Raw genomic sequence first — 20,384 nt, forward strand, 5'->3', positions numbered from 1 at the left:
TTCAACTTGTTTCTTTTTAGTATACAGTTGGGATATGTCATTCTTAAAACGTGCATAATATCAAATTTCTGTGACAGTATAGTGTATATCAAGCAGAAAGATTTACAAAAAACTAAAAATTACCACTGTGCGCTTAAAAAAAATGTTACGAATATAGTTCGAATTTCCTCGACAATACATTATATTGAAAATATACATTATCCTTGACCCAAGCGCCTATGACCCAGACTTTTCAAAATCTTTCACCTTTACACTGACGCAAATGACACAGCAATTGGTCCTGTTTTGTGTCAGGTAAAGGATGGGGAGGAGCAATGCTAGTCGATGTCTAACCATAACTGAACGAAAACATTGCGTTACACGCAAGGAATTACTATCAGTTGTTAGCTAGTCGCACATTTTAGACACTACTTGTATGATAAGCATTTTGTGGTTGGCACCGACCACAGTTCCTTGAGATGGTTGATCGAGACATTATTTACCTTAGAAATAAAGATCAACATAGAGCTGGCAAATTACACAGAACTGCAGATGCTTTGAGCAGGATCCCACAATGTGGAAATGAATCATCTGCTTGCAAATCTATTCACCCAAAGCCATACTTCGGTCGATGCATGAGAAAAAGACATCCGAGGGTAACAAGTCTGTGCAAGAAATGCAAGATCAAGACAAAGACATATGTCTTGTGAAATCATGGCTTAAAAAATACCAGGTAAGCTTTTCAAGATATTAGATGTAAAGGATATTTCCTTAGATCTCTTTGGTTTCAGTGGGACAGGATAACATCGGTAAAATGGATTGTTTGTATGCAGATGGCGGACTGTGTTGGAGACAGATGAAGCAAACTTCAACACGTGATACTCGAGCGATGGAATTGTCGTGACGAAAAGACGGCCCGGCATCTCGGGGTTGAGAAAACTTTAGCCAGAGTACAGTAAAGATTTTTTGCTGGCCCGGTCTACAACAGGATGTTAGGCAGTATGTCACCGGATGTGACATAAGTACAAGGCGCAAAGACCCGAATAAGAAAAAAGCTGGACCCATGCAGCTAGTATTACCCGGGATGCCAATGGATTGGATAGCAACATACATCCTTGGAGAATTGTCTCTTACCACGAATGGGAACAGAGATATTCCTGTAGTCTCTAACTATTTTACAAAATGGACATGCCAAATATTGAATCCAAAATAGTTGAAAAAATTAGTGTCGAAGAGGTCTTTGCCAGATTTTTGACAAGAATAATTCATTCCGATCAAGGACGACAGTTCGAGAGCAAACTCTTTGGCGAGATTGTATGCTTCTTCAAATTAAGAGAAAACGCACTACTGCCTACCATCCCCAGTCAGATGGGATGGTAGAGCGATTCAATAGGACTTTAACATCAATGTTAAGTGCCTTTGTACAAGAGAACCAAAGGAACTGGATACACACAACCCATACGTAATGATGGCCTAAAGATCGGCAGAGGATATATCTACAGGACTAACACCTAATATGTTAATGTTAGGCTGAGAAACATTTTTACCTCTGGATTTAATCTATGAAATACCAGAGACCCTGAAACAGGAAAATTCAAACCACTGCACTTGGGTCTTACGCGAAAAGCTAGAGAGAACACATAGTTTTTTCTGTCAAAATAGTGAGACCACTATGAATCGATAGATGTGAGAATGGCATGGGAGAGATTAAAGCCTGATGACAAGGTGTTTGTATATTTTCCACAGAAAAAAAAAATTGGTTGTTCTCCTACGTTTACATCATTTGGCGCGAACCATTTGAGGTTCTTGAACAATGGGCCTATGACTTTATGCGGTAGCATTTGGTAGAAAACGTGAATAGCAAATCATTCATTGTGGTGAAATGCACAAAACGTAGGAACAAGTTCTAAACTTTGCAAAACTAGAAATTCACAACGAAGCATCAGTAGGCAATGAGGAATCAAGTGAAAGTCCAACTTATGTAGATTCTGTAGAAGAATTGGTATATCAAAATGACCACAAATGCATTCGTAGAAAATCCAGATGAATGAATGACATGATACTTAAAATTTATTAGGCAAACAAAAATTGAGCTGTAGTTGCTATTGAGTTTACATGTAAGTTTAGAGATAAAATATTTTTTCTTTTCTTTTTTATTTCAGGCTAGATGCCAAACACGAAAATTATAAAATCTAAATAAATAAATAAATGCCCCTATTGTGTGATGGCGAAGTAGATGGTAATCGCTGGAAAGAAAATTTGCTGGCTTGTAATGGAAGAAGATTTCCTCGCAAGATCTGTGGGAAACTGTTCAAAAAGAGTTTAAAAATACTTGATCTGCCACAAGAGAAAGTTTCACGAACAAAACAAAGACCAGCACAACACAGATGAGAAAAGCAAGGTAAGTGAAGCAAAGAGAGAGTAAGGAGATGAATCATGGTTGGAACAAGATTCTTGAGATGTAAACCATGAGTGTCAGTGAAAGCAACTCCCCATCTAGTGATACGAGTGGTGATGATGATGATGATAAAGATGCTGGTGATATGACGACTAATTTTGGTGATCTTGATGAGATGAAACAAGATACACAAGAGATTAAAAGCGTAAATGAAAAAGCAGACATCAGCGTAATTGAAACCAAATCTCCAGGGAAAGGACGGGTATTACGCCTCCTGCACCCGTATTTGCACCTAAGAGAAAGACCCCTATTTCTCTTCCTGAGAAACAAACACGACTTGTGAGGGGTTTTTTTGTTTGGAGCTGCAAGTACATAAGGTACTCAAACTAATTTTCATAACCTTATTGTATATCTACAGGACACTCTCAATTGTCTTGCCAAAGATGAAATGGGTACTGCATAAAATATGAGGATTTCTGGAAACCAAGTTTTTGTAAAATAAAAAACATTGTTTTTCGACCCCATTTGGCTCCAGGGTGAAAGTCTATTTATTGCACATCTACAGGACATTCCCAGTCATGTTCTAAAAGATGAGTTAGCTAATCCAAAAAACATTAGAGAAGTTCAGGGAACCAGGTTTTTGTAATAAAAAACAAACAAAAACAAAACATGTTTTTTACCCCCCCCCCCCAGCCCCAATCATCCCCAGGGTGAAAATCAAAATTCAAAAATCTTATTGCACATTTACAGGAAACATCCAATCATATTCCAAAAGATGAATGGACTATTGCGAAAAATGTAAGAGGAGTTCAGGGAACCGATTTTGTCGAGAAAAAAAAACGATGTTTTTGACCCCCAGTTGGCCCCAATGGTGTATGTAAAATTAAAATTCCTAAACCTTTTTGCACGTCGACAGGACACTCCAAATCATATTCCAGAAACGATTTGGCTACTGCAGAAAATGTAAGAGGAATTCAGGGAACCAGGGTTTTTGTGTTTTTTTTTTTTTTGGGGGGGGGGGGTCGTTTTGGACCTTCAGTTGCCCTCATGGTGAAAATAAAAATTCCGAAACCTTATTGTACATCTACAGGACACTCTCAATCATGTTCCAAAATATGCATGGGCTACTGCAAAAAATGTCAGAAGAGTTAAGGGAACCAGGGTTTTGTAAAAAAATGCCTTTTTACCCCCATTTGGCCCTACTTTCAAAATCTTCTTGCACATGTTCAGGGCATCCCCAATCATATTCCAAAGATACTCTTTGAAATATAATAGTTTGAGGAAGAAGATAATGTGACAGACGGACGAACGGTCCAAGATAACAACAATATACCTGAACTTTCCCTAGAGAGTGCAAGTATAAAAATAGACTGTCAATTTTTCTTATATTTCGCCATGCAACGTTTTAGAAATTTAATATTAGGTCATCTACGTTTCAGGTTTATTCATAGAATTTTTTTTTTGGTTAAACAATTAAATTGTATTGCCGTTCAATAAATAAGGAGATTGACACTTTTTTTCTAATTTCATTGGCAAGTAAAATGTATTTGGATCTTGGTTTGGAATTTAAAAGCTCTTAACTTAAACCTGTAAAGCTTATAAGTACACTTGCGAAACATATTGAGATTTCACGAAAAGGATTGGTAGTAAGTCCATATGATTAATGCACGGATGGGAAAGGGGGTTGAAGACTGGAGGAGGATTGATTGATTGATTGTATATTGTTTTACGTCCCATTCGAGAATTTTTCACTCATATAGAGACGTCAACATATACCGGTGAAGGGCTTCAAATTTTGACCTTTACTCGGCACTCAGGGCCATTGAGCAGTGAGGGATCTTTATCGTGCCAACGCCTGCCGTGACACGGGGCCTCGGTTTTTAAGGTCTCATCCGAAAGACCCGCAACTTTCACTCCAAAGTGCCGAGCGCATGGCGAAGGAACAGTTGCTACCTATTTTTTATCGACTTAGGTCTGTCGCGGCCGAGATTCGAACTCACGACCTCCCGATCACGGAGCGAGCGCTCTACCGACTGAGCTACCGTGAACGGTGACTGGAGGAGGAAGAAGTCTGTAATAAGATGATGAAAGACCGGAGGAGGAAGAAATTTGGAATAATATGTGTAAAGAGTAGAGGGTCTGGAATATAAGAAGTAAAGCCTAGAGGAGGAGGACGTCTGGAATAAGACGGGTAAAGCCCAAGGAAAACTGGAATAAGAGTATTAAAGCCTGGAGGAGGAAGATGTCTGGAATAAGAGGAGTAGAGCCTGGAGGAGGAAAAGTTCTCAAATAACAGGAGTAAAGCATAAAGAAGGAATTGTCTGGAATAAGAGGAGTAAAGCCTGGAGGAGAAAGAGGATTGGAAAAAAAAGAAGTAAAGCTTTCAGGAGGAGGAGGTCTGGAATGAAGAACAAAGGCTGGATGAGGGATTGTCTGGAATAAGAGGAGTAAAGCTTGGAGGAGAGGTTGTCTGGAATAAAAAGGAGTAAAACTTTAAGGACGAGGAGGAGAGTGAAAACTTGAGGAGGGTATGAATAATTGCCTACATGAGCAAGATGTTTATGTTTCTTCACATCAGAAGGAGAAAATACATGCTGACAAAGAGAGCAGTATGTTATGGTGTCCGGATAGGGCCATTTGCAAAAGTTCAAGAACGCGTTCAGAAAAACACGCCGTCGCGCTAACACACAACACGCCGTCACGCTAACACACAACACGCCATCTCGCTAACACATCATTGAACAACACGCCGTCACGCTAACACAAGTTCGAACAACACGCCGTCGCGCTAACACACAGCTCGCCGTCGCGCTATCATAAAGTTGTGTTAGCGAGTGTGACAGCGCGACAGTGTGTTGTGTAAAGTTGCGTTAGCGCGACGGCGTGTTGTGTGACAGCACGACGGCGTGTTGTATAAAGTTGTGTTAGCGCAACAGCGTGTTGTTTGAAAGCGTGTTAGCGCGGCGGCGTGTTGTGTATAAGCGCGATGACGTGTTTGTATAATTGTGTTAGCGTGAGGGCGTGTCGTGTGTTAGCGTGATGGCGTGTTTTTTTTCTGAACGCGCTGTTGAGCTTTTGCAAATGGCCCTATCCGGACACCATAGTATCTGGAGTACATGACGGTTTAAGGACATTGGCAAGGTTCCTGGTTATTGTATAGAATTTTTCAAGAACTTTTGGGTAGGTTTAAATGTACTAAAAAGGCTATATTCTGGATCGTTTTACCTACTAATCCAGCATTCTTTTTTAGATTTTGTCAAATTAGTGTTTTTACAATTCTTAATGCATTTCCTATGTAAAATGTTGATAAAAGGGACCTACATAAATTTTCACCATAATATTTCTTCAAAACCCATTTATTTCATACAGTTTTTGTATTGTATACATTATTGTAACTTCATTTCCTATGACTTCTAGATATTTTGGTTGAAAATGTATATATAGAAAAAAGACATGGACATACCGGCACCGATCATCATTTTTGAGTTGCGTCCCTTAACAGCTAAAATTGGTCAAGTGACTGGTTGATTGTTTTTATCATGTAATTGACTGAATTGATTGAAATACATTGTCGTAAAAATATTGGCATGGATTTATTTTTAACTTTTATATTACTAAATGCTGATTCCTTCACACGAGCTAAGAACTGTTCTCAGTCGGCATGGTCGACCTACCTTTCAGCATATGTCACATCTTTGCCCTTCCCAGCATACTGAGCATAACTATGGTAAATGACGACCTGTTTGCTCTTTGTCCCTGAATACAATGTACAACAAAGCCATTACTACTTTTCTTTCTTGCTGTATAGAAGATTCTACCCGTTGAAGGAAGTACACGTGCTTTTGTTTACCTCTATAACATACGCTTTACTGGTTTTCACCGCTTAGAGAATTCTACACGGGAGATCACTCTCAATCACTATTTTACAAGTGAAAAAACCCATGTATTAAACCTTTTTTCTCCGGAAAGCCCTGACTTGCCAATGTCCTTAACAGAAAATGAGAATATTCAACCCTTTGTTTACAACATGATAACATAATCGTGTTGTTAATTTTGCATTTATATCCACTCAGTTAAAGAGAATTTGTGCTCATCTACTTTTCATGTTCAGTGAGAGGACTTTTTTCACTTAAACAATTTAATTTTATTGTCCTTAAATAAAAGAGATAATTTTTCCCGTTAATTTCAAGTAAAATATTTTTGGGTCTTGGAATTAATGATTTGTAAATTATTGAGATCTTAATTTGAACTTGGCACAGTGAAAAACATATTTACAGTGGGAACTGGGGGAGGAAGAAGTCTGGAATAAGATGTCATTGAGTAAAGACTGGAGGATGAATTAGAAGTTTGGAATGAGTTTAGACTAGAAGAGGTCTGGATTGATTAATTGATTATTATTGTTTAACGCCGAGTCGGCAATATTTCAGCATATTTCGGCGATCGAAGAGGTCTGGAATAGGAGGAGCAAAGCCTGGAGTAGGGATTGTCTGATAACTTATCATGTTGTAAATTTTGCATTTATATCCATCCAGTAAATTCTAAACTTACAACATAATTTTCTCCGGGCAATAGTCTTATAAACATAGTATGTTTTAAAAGTGTTACTGTAATTATATGGGATTTTGAGGCTTAGAAATGGCAAAGTCAATAAAAAATAAAATAATCTATCAATACATTTGAAACCCAGTATATTTTGTTATGCGACCATAATTTTGATGCCTGTATCACTAGTTACTGGAATTTGTGTACAGTATTAATCCTTTTTTCCCCTCTAAAATATACATTTTGTTCGTATTTGTACATGTATATGATGTGACAAAGCGACTTAAAGTAGGTTTGTTCACAGTAAATCAATTCAAGGGTCAGAAAATACTGGATCATACTACTTCATGTTACTTATGTATTTAACATTGGTTTTCTAATAGACTGTCCACCAGTCTTCTGGTAGACTAAGAAGTTTATAGTCAAATTCTGTCTCTAACTTAGTTTTAATCATATCTCAAGCTGTTATGCTGTCCTTGTTATGTCTACAAATCTTCCAGTAGACTATGTATGCTAAGTCTAAAATTTATTTTGCTATTTTAAAGTTCCTTTCATTTTGCATTATTGTTCTCCTTGGAAAAGAGAAACTACAACAGACCAGACCAGGATATAAACAGGGTTCAACAATATGTAACCGGACTGCAGAAAATGAGACCAGAATTCAAAACTCTATAGACTTGTGCTCAACCAACTTAGCTATCTGATTGAATTTATTCATCAGTTCAAATTCCCAAATTCTTCAATTTATTTTTTTTATTGGATTATTGTTAGTAAAGTGATTTAACTTAAATGCAATAATTTGTAAAAACTGTCTTCAAGTTAGCTCTATGCATAACAGATCTTGGTGTCATTGAGCTTTAACAAAGGCTGACCCCTTGTTTCTTTGATTGGTTATATCTGAGTTAACCATTCTGGATATGGCAACAATGTGGATATTACATCATTACAGTATGTATATATATTTTTTTCATTTGGTCACCAATGTAAGCTTTGAACAGTCCTCCTGCTTCTTGCACATGAAATAATCATAAATTATGCAATAAAAAACAGTTCTATATACCTCAGTGAAAGCTTCCTTAAAAATGCTGCAGAAAAACCTTTAATCTGATACTTTCTTACGGAAGGAATGGGATGTGGAAGAGTAAACAAGACAAGTGACAAACAGATAGACACTGGGCACTTCTTGAGCCTTTGGCTGGGCTAAAAAGCTGTTAACAAATGTAACTAAAAATCAAAATATTTTATTTAATAACTGGTTACAATAGTCATACATGTAAAAATCTGCAAACTGAATAAAAATAAATATGTATATTTCTACATAAGAATGTTACAATCACTTAGTGAGTGAATATTTGTAGTCAAATGACGTCATAAATTAATAATCTCAAACTACTGAAGGATTTCTGGCTTAAGAGATATGGCAACAATGTGGATATTTGTATACGTTTTTTCATCAGTAGTGCATTTGACCACCAATGTATGCTTTAAACAGTCCTCATGTTTCCTGCATATTAAATAACCTTACGCAAAAAAAGTCTTACATGTAACTTTGGCAGTCAGGTGTGTAAGTAATTAAGCAATAAAAGGAGTCGTACTAAGACCAAAAATAGGGTATGATCTGTTAATAAAATGTTATTTTATAGGTAATATTTGGCAAATTCTTCATGTATTAATAATCAAAAAACAAGGAAGGGGTTAATAAAAACAGAGTTTTCAGGAAGAACAATAAAATCATAGCTTTGGACACAGTCATAAACATTTATAAAGGACAGATTATTTAATATTGGAGTACTCATGGAGCACAATACTTCTTTGTTCAATAAAATTCTGCAGCAACCACATTTTCACAACTTATCAGATGTTGGGAACGAAGGAAAACATGATTGTATGTAATCTAACTGACAAGCTTTCAAATGAACACAGATTTTGACAAAAAACATTGGAGTAAATTTCAAAGATCTCTAACGACGTAACTCACTACCACATTCATTAATATATGTTATTAATGAGATCTGACAACATCACAAATAAGCATACACAATTTGTCGCTCCATCAATCATTCTTTTTGTCCTTAGCTGACTTTTCAGTTTGATTATCTGAGTCTTCTGCTTTTGACTGCTCTATGCTGGCTTGCTGGGACCCTATTTCTGATTGGTCAGTTTTGATCTTGCCATTCTGGTCAAACATTTCCTGACTAGTACCAAACTCATTAAGGCGAGTTGGATCAATAGGATAGATCCATCGCTGGTAAAGAAAGATGAAAAATACGACGTCTGGAAAGAAAATTAAATACAAAGATTAAAATTTTCACCTGATCAAAACTTTCATAAAACATGTATAAGGCTCACCCGGCATAATTCCAGTGCAAGATGTACAGAAGCACTACCAAAGCAGACCCTCCCTTCTCGCCCATGACAACAGAAATCCTTGCTAACTCTTGACACTTACACTTTTAATAATTACATGTCACTGTTAGAATCAAATTTTATGTATCCCAATGATAAATAATAATCTACACACATAAAGTTAGCACACCATTTCACAAGAACACAGAGCAATGTCGATTCATTTTTCAATGCATCTGGAAGCCATTTCAGTTAGCTCATACATTAATTATAACCTGCAAGTTTGATGATCCTAAGTACTAGGGTTCTCTTTCAATCTTGCCCACAAGCTTGCACACTAACACATACATACACACACACTTGCAATTAGGGATGCTATATCCCCTCCACAACATGCTGCGATAGAGGATAAAGATGAGAAATGTAAATCTTAAACTCTAAATGCAATATCTTTTCTGAAATAGTAATGTGTCTCCTTATCTTTGAAATAAACATATCAAACATAATTTCTTTTTTCATCTATAACTTTCAGTACACAAAATTGTTTTACAACCACAAATCAGTTCACCCTTACCATCTCTAAAACATCCTATCCTGTAAAGGGTGGGCATCTTGATGACAAATGCAAATATATCATCTATAAAGGTGTTCAGGGCTTTGTATGTCATCATCCTCCAGGGAAGGTGGGCAACAGACTTTAACTTGTAATTAATAAACAGCTGAGGTGTCATCATTATAAAACCTGAAAAAATTATCCTTCAATTAAAATATAATGAAGCTTACAGAAAAATGCAAACAGTGCCTTTTAATATTTTGTATTTAAAAAGGAAAATCCATATCTACTGCAGCACTGAACATGAGAATTTTGACCATTGCAATCATGCACTGTAAAATGTTACTTTTTTAAAGTTTTTTTTTTTTTTTTTATTTGTACCACATACCAAATGTTAAAAGGAATCCATATATCATATTAAGCACCCAAGAGTACCAGCTCTTGTGTTCCAGATAAATCAACGAGTATACTGCATATCCAATCAACAAAGGGAACAGCAACCAGGATAAGTACTTAAACGCCATCTATCAACCATTAGAAATGCAATGATTAATACACTTATTGGGACAGGGTACCAGTTTATATATTAGTTGAAACTAAATTACTTTTTCCACATACACATATTACGAATTCTTTCTTACCATATCATATTTTTTGGTGTTAGATTCTGTATAGGTAGATTTGTCTTCATAAGTCAGACGAGGTATAACCCCAAACCATGGATTCTCTCTGTCCAGCTGAAATAGTAAAAATTATTTTGACTTTTAAACACAGGTCAATTTCTGCCCTTTTGGAAAGGCAATGAAGAAACTAATAACCTTTCAATCTGGCACCATATTGTTCATTTAACATTAAAAGCTAAAATTTTATAATTTTAGCAATTCTGAATGATGCAATGCAAATAGAGTTATTTTACTTTGCTATTGGCACAAGAAAGAATTGACAATCAAAGCTTTGTCAAGCTCAAATTAGTAGCTTATGACACTAACCTGTTAATTGGAATATATTTAAGTGAAGAAATGCTCCCTACCTTAACAGTGACCACTTTGGTGATCTTCCAGATTTCAATAAGGAGTCCAATGGAGACACTGATTTTGACCATAAAGTTGGTTTCATTATCCAGAACATAGAGAACCACAATCAAGGATTGAAAGACGTTGAAGAAGACAGAGCGTACAGACAAACCCTCCAAAGATTTACGGTTCTTCCAGAACTGTATGTCTGAAAAACAACAACAAATCTTAAAATCTTTCCAGCACTTTCCAAAGAAGAAGCTGAAGAAATTCTTCACCTTTAAGATTTACCTTTCAAACTCTGTTCAAATAAAACATGACCATCTCCATTCCAAAGTATTAAATTCAAAATTCACAGATAATTCCCCTTAATCATATTTTATATCATTTTATTTCTGCTTGGTTTCATTACCATTTTTGAATGCAAGGAATTCAAAGACACTGTGGACAATAGAAATAATAACAGTCAAGGCCAACAAATAGGGATTAGTTTCCATCACTGTAGTCTGAAAAAAGGAAGAAAAAATTCTTTTAATGTAAGAATAACAAAATACATATCCAAACTATATGTTCTAAATAATTTTCTTTTCCTTTCTGTAATACACTCTATTTCAGCTAAAAACGTATGTAGTCTGAGCACTATTTTCATACAAACTTGATACATCTCATTTCTACCTTAAGGCTGTCCTGGTCTTCGTCAGACTCCTCCATGAAGTCTGCCCCAAGCATTCCATACCATTTATTTCTCATACCCTGGGCAGCATACATCTGCCACTTAAACAAGGAGATAGGGCTGTAGGTCAAAGTCAGGTTCAACTCTCTGAAATCCCAAACATGTATAATTTAAATAGTTTTGTAATTCATTCAATGATATGCAGTATTTTGTGATATCATTATTATAACATATAATAAACATTCATGTTTTCTAATATTTTCAAAGTGGAATTTCAAATAACCACAAAAAGTTACTTACGGTGTTGTTTGATTGATGGGCATGTAGTCTGTATTTAAGTTCCAATAATCATTGAAGTATAGTATTGGCTGATACTGGTCCATGCCTGGCAGAAACTCCAAGTCTATTCAAATACAGTCATAAGATAAAGAAATCCTAAATAACAACAGCAATTTAAACAACTAGATGAAATATTAAGAAATCAAACTCACATTCATCTAAAGGTTGTGGCACATGACTTTTCATCCAGGGAGAGTGGTCATCCATCAGATTAATGGTGAGGTTAGGATGCCAATAATTCAGAATCTCAAAGGAACTCCTATTGGCTGTCTGAAAAAGAGACAACCTATTGTTACTGGCAATCAACACTAACTCCATTCATTATGGCAGGAATCAATGGGATATTTTATAAATTATAATTGCTGTCTTTCATTGCTGTCCTCTATATACTAATGCAGCCTTTTCTCAAAGAACAAACATCAAAGGTAATGAAGCTCACCTCGATGAATGTTATCTATAAGAAAAGCAAAGTCTTATACAAAATACTGTAAATGTTCTGTAGCTGTAATGTTTGTACTGATAGGTCTAGGCAATAAAGGTAAAACAACACAAAAAAAACATCTGATTATTTATATCATCAACATGGCTAACTGCACAACTTAAAAATAAAGTACAGGAGTTACTTGTACACTTTAATTGATACATTTCCAGAATACAGATAGAAACAAAAATTACAGTAGTGTGGAACCCTAGATGAATCATCCATGCAAGTCTGGTCCAGGACAGTGATTGGTGCATATTTCTGCCCAATGAACTGTAGAGTATAGATCAACTGACCTGAATTAGATCTGGGTGTACATCAGTCTCTCCCGTCAATAAATTACTTGTTTTGTGGTATCTTCTTTTCTTGTATTTATTGAGACCTAAAAATTACAAAAGCAATAGGAGATAGGAAGAGCATCAATATAAACAATAATCAATTACCCAAATATATGTATACTCATTACTGAATCTAACTAAGTACAAAATTTAGGCTCAAGTTAAAGCTACAAGCAGTTAGACACCTAACCAAATATAACAACACTGCAACAGTACAGTACCCTCAATTGGGGCATAACAATTCAGGATTTATTCTATGTATTCAATAAAATATATGATGTACTTACGTTTTGACCTGTGCACTGTGAATTTCCTGGCATATTTCCCCTTATCCCTGGGGTTTGGAGATTTACCCGCTTTCACAAAGTAGCAATGAAGGTATATAGATCCATTGTTCATCACATTCTTTTAAGAAAGCAAAAGAGTTTAGGGGAAAAAATTACAATTCATCACAAAAACTTGAGATTTATTCTCTCTTTCTATAATTTACAATCAATAAATCATAAAAGTTGTTGTGCATTCAAATTGACTCTAGCAGTTTGACTTACGAGGGGTGTTTGGATTTTGCCCTCTTTGATATAAGAGCCATCACCGTTCGGTCCGCTCATCCAGTCTCCATACTCTAGCCCCCTTTGTACCCAGAACAATGCATCCTCATTAAAATCAGTAAAGTCCTCCTGTTCTGTCATGTAAATATACATGTCCTATAAAACAAAAGAGTTTCTTATTTAAAATGGTCATATTTGCTCACCTGCACACAAAATCTCTTTCATTAGAAAGTGCAATAACTGAAGTTACACTGTACCATTTTCATGCCTTTAGGATATATATTCTCAGCATAAGGGGTTTTTCCACCTTTGCCATCTGTTGTGTTAGCTGGGGGTGTCCCTCTTCTGAAGAAACTACTGATCATGTAGATGATAAGCATTCGCACTATCAAGGACTTTACTGTGGACCATATCCCTCCAGGTGCTTGCTAAAAGGAAAAGTGTATCATACCTCAACAGGTACTGGCACATTTAAGAATACTTATTCATAAGGAAATATGGTGACATAAATTTATAGAGGATTATATATTTTTGTTCTTCATTTGCTACTCATTCGATAAGATGCCTTTATGTTTGTTTTCAAGACTTCTTGCAGGTTAACGCCCCTATAACTACATCTTTAAAACAGTGAATGTACTACTTTGCAATGATATTGCAATAAGAATCCTTGGGCTACAATGCTTGAATTTCTCTTAAAATGGACAAAATATGAAAAAATTAATTTTCACTTCAGAATTATACAAGAAACCCATGGGTCTTGATGGTCACCTGAATTTTGCGAGTTTCTATAGGTAAGGTACACTATAAAATAAATTTAATTATATGTCCTACTTAGCCTGCCCTACGGCCCAATCCCTGGCCCCGGGAGACTTGAATTTTTTGTAGAGGACTAGCTAAATCCTGCAAACAGTTTTTTTCCCTGCTAGATGTCCAAGAGTAAAGAAGATTTTCAAAGGTGTAATACTTATTATGTATTTTCATTATATCACCAGCTTAGCCCCACTCCGGGGCTTGAACAAGCCATAAATTTTAGAGTTTTGGTAAAGGGTTTAGTACTTGTAGTAATCTAAAAACAATCTTGCCTGTTCAATGCCTATATATAGAGATTTTATGTACATGAACTTTCAATATATGACTAACAATGTCCTACCCTTGTTCATGAATCAATGACCCGGTGGCCATGAATTTTCAATTCTGGTAAAAAGTCAAGTAATAAATCATGCAAATAGCTTGCCTGCTAGATGTCCGTGGGAAAAGATTTCATAACTTTAATGCATGTTCAATATATGACCAACGTAGCCCCACCCTGCAAACCTGAATACTGAGCTTTAAAATCATGCTAACAGTTTGACTGCTTGATGTCTAGAAATTAAAATGGCATTAATTTTCAAATTGATGGTTTTAGATATATATACTCTTTAGACCTAAAGAGGCAGAGACCATTTAATTCAGAAGTTTTGTTCTCTTTTACCCAGAGATGCAATACATTAAAATTGGTTGTAATTATTTGGTTCAGCCTTTTTAGAGAAGCTAATGACAAGATTATGACAAGCCATGACAAGCAGATGATGCATGATGGACAAAAACAGAAAGCAATAGGTCACCCAAGTGACTCAGGTGAGCTACAAATCATAACAATCTTTTTTATGTACCCAACTATGCGCTCAGTTTTACTGTTGATTTCACACAATCATGTGATGGAGTGATCTGACTCTACAGATCACAACACTGTGGTTTTCTGAATCCATATCACCCCTCTTCGAAACACAGTATACATGAAGTTATTTTCTTGCGCATCAAAAAGTTCCATGAAGTAGTATTTTGTTTAATAGTAAAAAGTTGTATAATTGATCACAAAAGTTTTCTTTAATTATATTTAGCTAATAATAGAGGGGTATATAATAAAATTATCATCAAAACAGTAACGTCATCTTAAGAGCCATATCACGTCTCGTTGACAGCTGTGGATCATCAAATCAAGCGAGAAGTGAATCGTCTTGTTTGATCTGATGATCTGCGCCTGTCAGCTTGACGCGATACAGCTCTTTGGATCAAATTTATACTGCTATAATAATATATATGTATATTTGTTTTCTACTTGTTCTGAAAAAATTTTCTTTCATATGTAAAATGTTAATGTGCCATAAATGTGATCAGAAAAGGGCAACATAATATTTCAATTCAAAGCACTATTTATAGCTTTATGATATGATTCTAAATTTTGATAATTTTATCTATGTTGAATAAATGTCATCTGCTTGACAAACTGGCATCGTAAAGGGATTCTTGTAGGAATTTATTGTCTGTATTATCCTGTGTTACATCCCAAAATAGTGGTTTGACATGGTTAAGGGAAACAAGCTCAAACATCTGAATGATAAAGACTACAGAATTTTAAGAAATTATTCATTTATGTAAGATATTAAGTTATCAGATACAAGATACGACGGCTATATGAAAGAAGAAATACAGTTAATGAGTTTATGGCTAGTATTCTTATAAAAACAAAAATTAAAATTCTAAAGTAACGTGTTCAATTTCATCATTATAATTAAGCAACGTGTATGCAAGGTTCATTTGTAATACAAGGAACAAACTTACAAAGTTCATTCAAAATCTCTGAAACCATTTAAAATAATTTGGGCATCAACTCAGACTCTTGTGTGAAAGGAGTTTTAGTATATTTACCTGCGCTGCCCCATCGGCTTGGCCGGCGCCCTCGACATTTCCATTCGCACCTTGTGCCAGCTGAGTGTCCGCCATGATTATAAAAAGCCTTTAACCAAAAGCAATTAATAAGGTTTTTAATTTTCTGTAAGAGGGCTTTGAAAACGTTGTAAAAGATTTGTTAGCCATGCAATTATATCCATATGCTTTGGTCCCCAAAAGAAATTATGTCTAAAAGAATAAGCGAAATTAGAGAAAATGTTTTTGGAGATTAAATATTAGCATTAAAGATGGCGGGATTCCGCGATAGGGAAAAACAATTTTTCCCACTTCAAAATATTCAAGATGTTGTAAAACTGTTTCGGGACCAGTTGACGTGTGGCGAGGAGCCTAATTTATCATTACTATCTATTGTTCTAGGAGTCATCGAAAATATTCTGACTGTCAACAGGGCAGTACCAACAGAAGTGGATAATTCTTCAAATCTGGAGCCGATATTCCCGGTCGTTGAACTGCATACAATTGAAGCTCTTTATTCCAAATTTGAGACACATATCAAACGATCTGTAGATCTGACCAGGTTTCCGGGTAACCATGCCACAAGGGAGCTTGTCAAACATGTCTCTGATGTTATTTGGGGCTCCCTTACGCGAAGTTTTTACAAGGACAAGGCACATCTTCAGTCGTTGTACAGTTTTCTAACGGGTACTTATATAAAAATACGAATATAAAACTGAAATTGTGTAAATTTTTAATTTGAGAATACTGTTAATTGTTAATATTTATTGTTAATTTGAGCTGTCATGCATTCGATTTTCAGAAAACTGCACTTGAATGAGGTTACTCGGTGTAGCCATTACAAGCGCGTCATTGAGATAATCGATGTATGACTAATTATCATATTACAAGCAGATGTGTGGAATATTGATTTTTTTTCTTCCTTACCTCTGACACCAGAGAATTAATTTTTCAGTTGTTGAACTTTATTATCTGCATAAAAACTTTGCATTAGACATTGATTTCATAATTTGTTTACGATTGAGTTGTCTTTCTTTAATATTGTTGCACACAGCTGCTGCAATGTTTTGGGCATTATTAAACTGTTTTATATTACCTGGAACCAAAAAAGAAAGAAACTAAAAAAAATATAATTTTTATAAGAACTGTTTCTTTTATGTTACGGAATCTAATTTTATTCATATAAAAAATATTTTTCAAGTATAACAAATATTATTATATAAATATATATATATATATATATATATATATATATATATATATATATATATATATATATATATATATATATATATATATATATATATATATATATATATATATATATATATATATATATATATATATATATATATATATATATATAATGAAAAACATGTGCAAATGATTTTTGGCCACTTTTGTGCTTATGCCTACTTAGCACTTCAATGATAACTATCAAATCAAAATTTTTGTGTATTCATCTGTGTAAATTCATTTTATCCTAGCATATATATGCAAGTAAAAATACTGCATTTATTTATTCAGGTAACAAGTTGGACTGCTTTGGAGTAGCTTTTGGGGTTGTTGCAGCTTTTCAGATTCTGGGGTACAAAGATGTCCATCTTGCACTTTCAGAAGATCATGCTTGGGTTGTCTTTGGGGAAGATCTTGCAGAGACAGCAGAAGTTACATGGCATGGTATGAAAGAATTGATTTATCTCTGTCCTCTTGTAAGTCTTTTTTCTATGAAAATGAAACTTTTTAAGAAGACAGAGATAAGGGGTGTCATGGTTCTAAAATTTTTCAGGATGGGTCATTTCACTAATTAGCTCACCTTAACTAAGGCAAGATAAGTTAATGCAATATATCTGGCCTCTGTGTCCCAGTTAAAGTTTTAGGAGCAAGTCCAAGTAATTATAAGTCCTACCTGGACCAAACTTGCATAGATAATACTTCTAGGAATGTCCACTACCAGACTTGCTGCAGATGCTGAATCTGACCTAAATTTTCTGGATGAATGACCTGGTAAAAGTTTTTGAATCATAGGTCCTACCTGGACCAAACTTGCATGGGTAATACTTCTAGGGATGTACACTACCAGCCTTGCTGCAGATGCTGGATCTGACCTAAATTTTCTAGATGAATGACCTGGTAAGAGTTTTTGAATCATAGGTCCTACCTGGACTAAACTTGCATGGATAATACTTCTAGGGATGTACACTACCAGGCTTGCTGCAGATGCTGGATCTGACCTAAATTTTCTAGATGAAAGTTTTTGAATCAATTCCCTTCCCAAGTAACTTAAGGCCCTGCTGGACCAAACATGCATGAATGATGCATCTAGGTATGTACACAACAGACTTGCTTCAGATGCTTGGTCGGACATAAATTTTCCGGATGAGTGACCAGGTGAAATTCCATTCCCAGCTATAAGCCCTATGGTAACCTAACTTGCATGTTTGATGCAACTATGGATGCACACAAATAAACTTGCTTTAAATACGAGATTTAAACCAGATTTACAGGCTAAAGTTTATAGAGCAATTCCATGCCCAAGTAACTGAAAGTCCTATGGTGATAAAACTTGCATGGATGATGTATGTAGGGATGCACACTTCCAGATATGCTTTAGATCCTGGATCTGACTTAGATTTTCAGGTTAAAGTATTTGGAGCAAGTCCATTCCCAAGTAACTATACACCCCAGGCACTTTTTTCTATGATAAAAGTTTACCCCATAGTATAATAATAACACAATGTATATTACTCCAATTTACATGGAGTACCCCCCTCCTGAGAATTGCAGTCATATTATACAGTGGAAAAACGTCTCCAACCACTTTCTTCCAAAATAATTTATCTGTAAAACCATACATGGCATGCTTGATTTTGTTATCTTTTCAGCGTAAATTGCATCAAAACATTGTGCGCTGAGTGGATGCTGGGTCTGACTTACATTTTCTGGATGAGTTACCAGGTTAAAGTTTTTGGAGCAGGTTCATTTTAAAGTAACTAAACTAACTACCAAACTTGTTTTGGATGTTGCATCAGACTTATATTTTCCATGTGATTGAACAGGGAGCAGGTTCATTCCTAAGTAACTATAAGCAGCAGGTGACTAAACTTGCTTGATGATATGTCTAAGGATGCACACTACCAGGGTTGCTTTGGATGGTGGTCTCATGTACATTTTCCAAATGAGTGAACAGCTTTAGGTTTTTGAGGCAGGTCCATTCCCAGGTAACTATGAGCTCTGCCTGGACAATCTTACATTGATGATTTATCTACGGATGAAAGCTACCTGACTTGCTTCTGATTCTGGATCTGACATACAGTTGTACAGTATCCAAATTAATAAGCAGATGAAATTTTCTTTTTGAAGAGGTTTATTTACAGGTAACTATAAGCCCTATGGTGACAAAATTTGTATGGATGGGACACTACCAGACTTGCTTCAAATGTTTAATAAGGTCACTGCATGACTTTTAGATTTTTTTTCTGATGATGAACATTTTATGAAGGAAACAGTGATTTGTCATTTCTAGTGTTTATTCCATTACATGAGGGTCATTCTCCTTAAGGATTGGTGGGACATTAACAATCCTTGAAGAATTCATTTTATCCAAAGAAAGATTCAGTACTTAATTAAATATAGATGAAACTAGAGGTACTGTGAGCACTAAGCTCACAAAATCGTACCCCCCGATCCCATATGAGCATAATGGCACAGTACATTTGTACCTGGGAAAGCCCAAATATCTGTCTGATCAAAATATAAAGTAGGAGATGCACAATGGCACTATGTAATAAAGATTCTGTGAAAGTATCATTTAAAAGTATAGGAAGAGTTCCAAATTGAAAAAGAAATGGGTGCCCCTGATATTTTAGAAAGAATGAGTCCATGTTTTGTTATGGGAAACCTGATATATGTCTCAAATAAAAAAGTAAAATAAGAGGTGCACAATGACACTGTGTAATAAAGAATCTATGAAAGTTTCATTAAATTTTATTCAGTGGTATAGGAGGGGTTGCAGATAAGAGATGGGTACCCCTGATTTTATATAAAGAATGGCATTGTCCATGTTTTGCTATGGGAAACCCAAAATATGTGTCTGATCAAGAAGTAAAATATGAGGTGCACAGTGGTGCCATGCAATAAAGATTCTGTGAAAGTATCATTAAATTTTATTTAGTGGTATCGCAGGAGTTATGGAAAAGAAATGGGTACCCTTAATATTATAGAAAGAATGGCAGTGTCTATGTTTTGCAAGGGGAAATCCGAAATATATGTCCAATCAAAAAGTAAAATAGGAGGTGCATAATGGCACTATGTAACAAAGATTCTTTGAAAGTCTCATTAAATTCTATTCAGTGGTTTAGAAGGAGTTGCGGATAAGAGATGGGTACCCCAAAGTGTAAGATATGGACACCTCCATCACTATACATTTCCTGCTTTTCAAGTGGGGATATATTAAAATTTGACTTTTTTTAAAAGCTAGTTTTTGCAT

At 35.4% G+C, this 20,384-nt stretch overlaps 2 protein-coding genes across 2 annotated transcripts in view; one reads left to right on the forward strand and one right to left on the reverse strand.

The window, feature by feature from the left end:
* Nucleotides 1–8,144: 8,144 nt before the first annotated feature.
* LOC133173406 (putative lipid scramblase CLPTM1) lies at nt 8,145–15,992 on the reverse strand. The gene is made up of 14 exons (XM_061308393.1): nt 15,899–15,992; nt 13,468–13,638; nt 13,211–13,366; nt 12,950–13,067; nt 12,621–12,706; nt 11,996–12,113; nt 11,805–11,907; nt 11,507–11,651; nt 11,244–11,337; nt 10,849–11,039; nt 10,460–10,555; nt 10,207–10,342; nt 9,840–10,007; nt 8,145–9,193 (listed from the first exon to the last, which is right to left on the reverse strand). Exons 1-14 carry the CDS (start codon nt 15,971–15,973, stop codon nt 8,973–8,975), a joined length of 1,878 nt encoding a protein of 625 aa, XP_061164377.1. The 5' UTR covers nt 15,974–15,992; the 3' UTR covers nt 8,145–8,972.
* A 165-nt stretch (nt 15,993–16,157) lies between these two features.
* LOC133173477 (menin-like) overlaps nt 16,158–20,384 on the forward strand; it is a 14,706-nt gene continuing 10,479 nt past the window's right edge. Inside the window, exons 1-2 of the mRNA XM_061308466.1 lie at nt 16,158–16,582; nt 17,423–17,575. Of these exons, the coding sequence (XP_061164450.1) occupies nt 16,168–16,582; nt 17,423–17,575 (568 nt within the window). The 5' untranslated portion in view covers nt 16,158–16,167. The remainder of the gene's footprint in view (nt 16,583–17,422; nt 17,576–20,384) is intronic.

The sequence above is a fragment of the Saccostrea echinata genome, unplaced genomic scaffold (assembly GCF_033153115.1).
Source record: "Saccostrea echinata isolate AGI-Se365-2 ecotype Australia unplaced genomic scaffold, CSIRO_AGI_Sech_v1 ptg000002l, whole genome shotgun sequence".
Classification (NCBI taxonomy): Eukaryota; Metazoa; Mollusca; class Bivalvia; order Ostreida; family Ostreidae; genus Saccostrea; species Saccostrea echinata.

Excerpts from the sequence above, each read along its gene's own strand:
- LOC133173406 (XM_061308393.1), bottom strand. The coding sequence starts at position 15,973 with ATGGCGGACACTCAGCTGGCACAAGGTGCGAATGGAAATGTCGAGGGC. Across the intron at positions 13,639-15,898 it reads AAGCCGATGGGGCAGCGCAG|CAAGCACCTGGAGGGATATG; the intron begins GTAAATATACTA and ends TTTTCCTTTTAG. Across the intron at positions 11,040-11,243 it reads ATTCCTTGCATTCAAAAATG|ACATACAGTTCTGGAAGAAC; the intron begins GTAATGAAACCA and ends GTTGTTTTTCAG.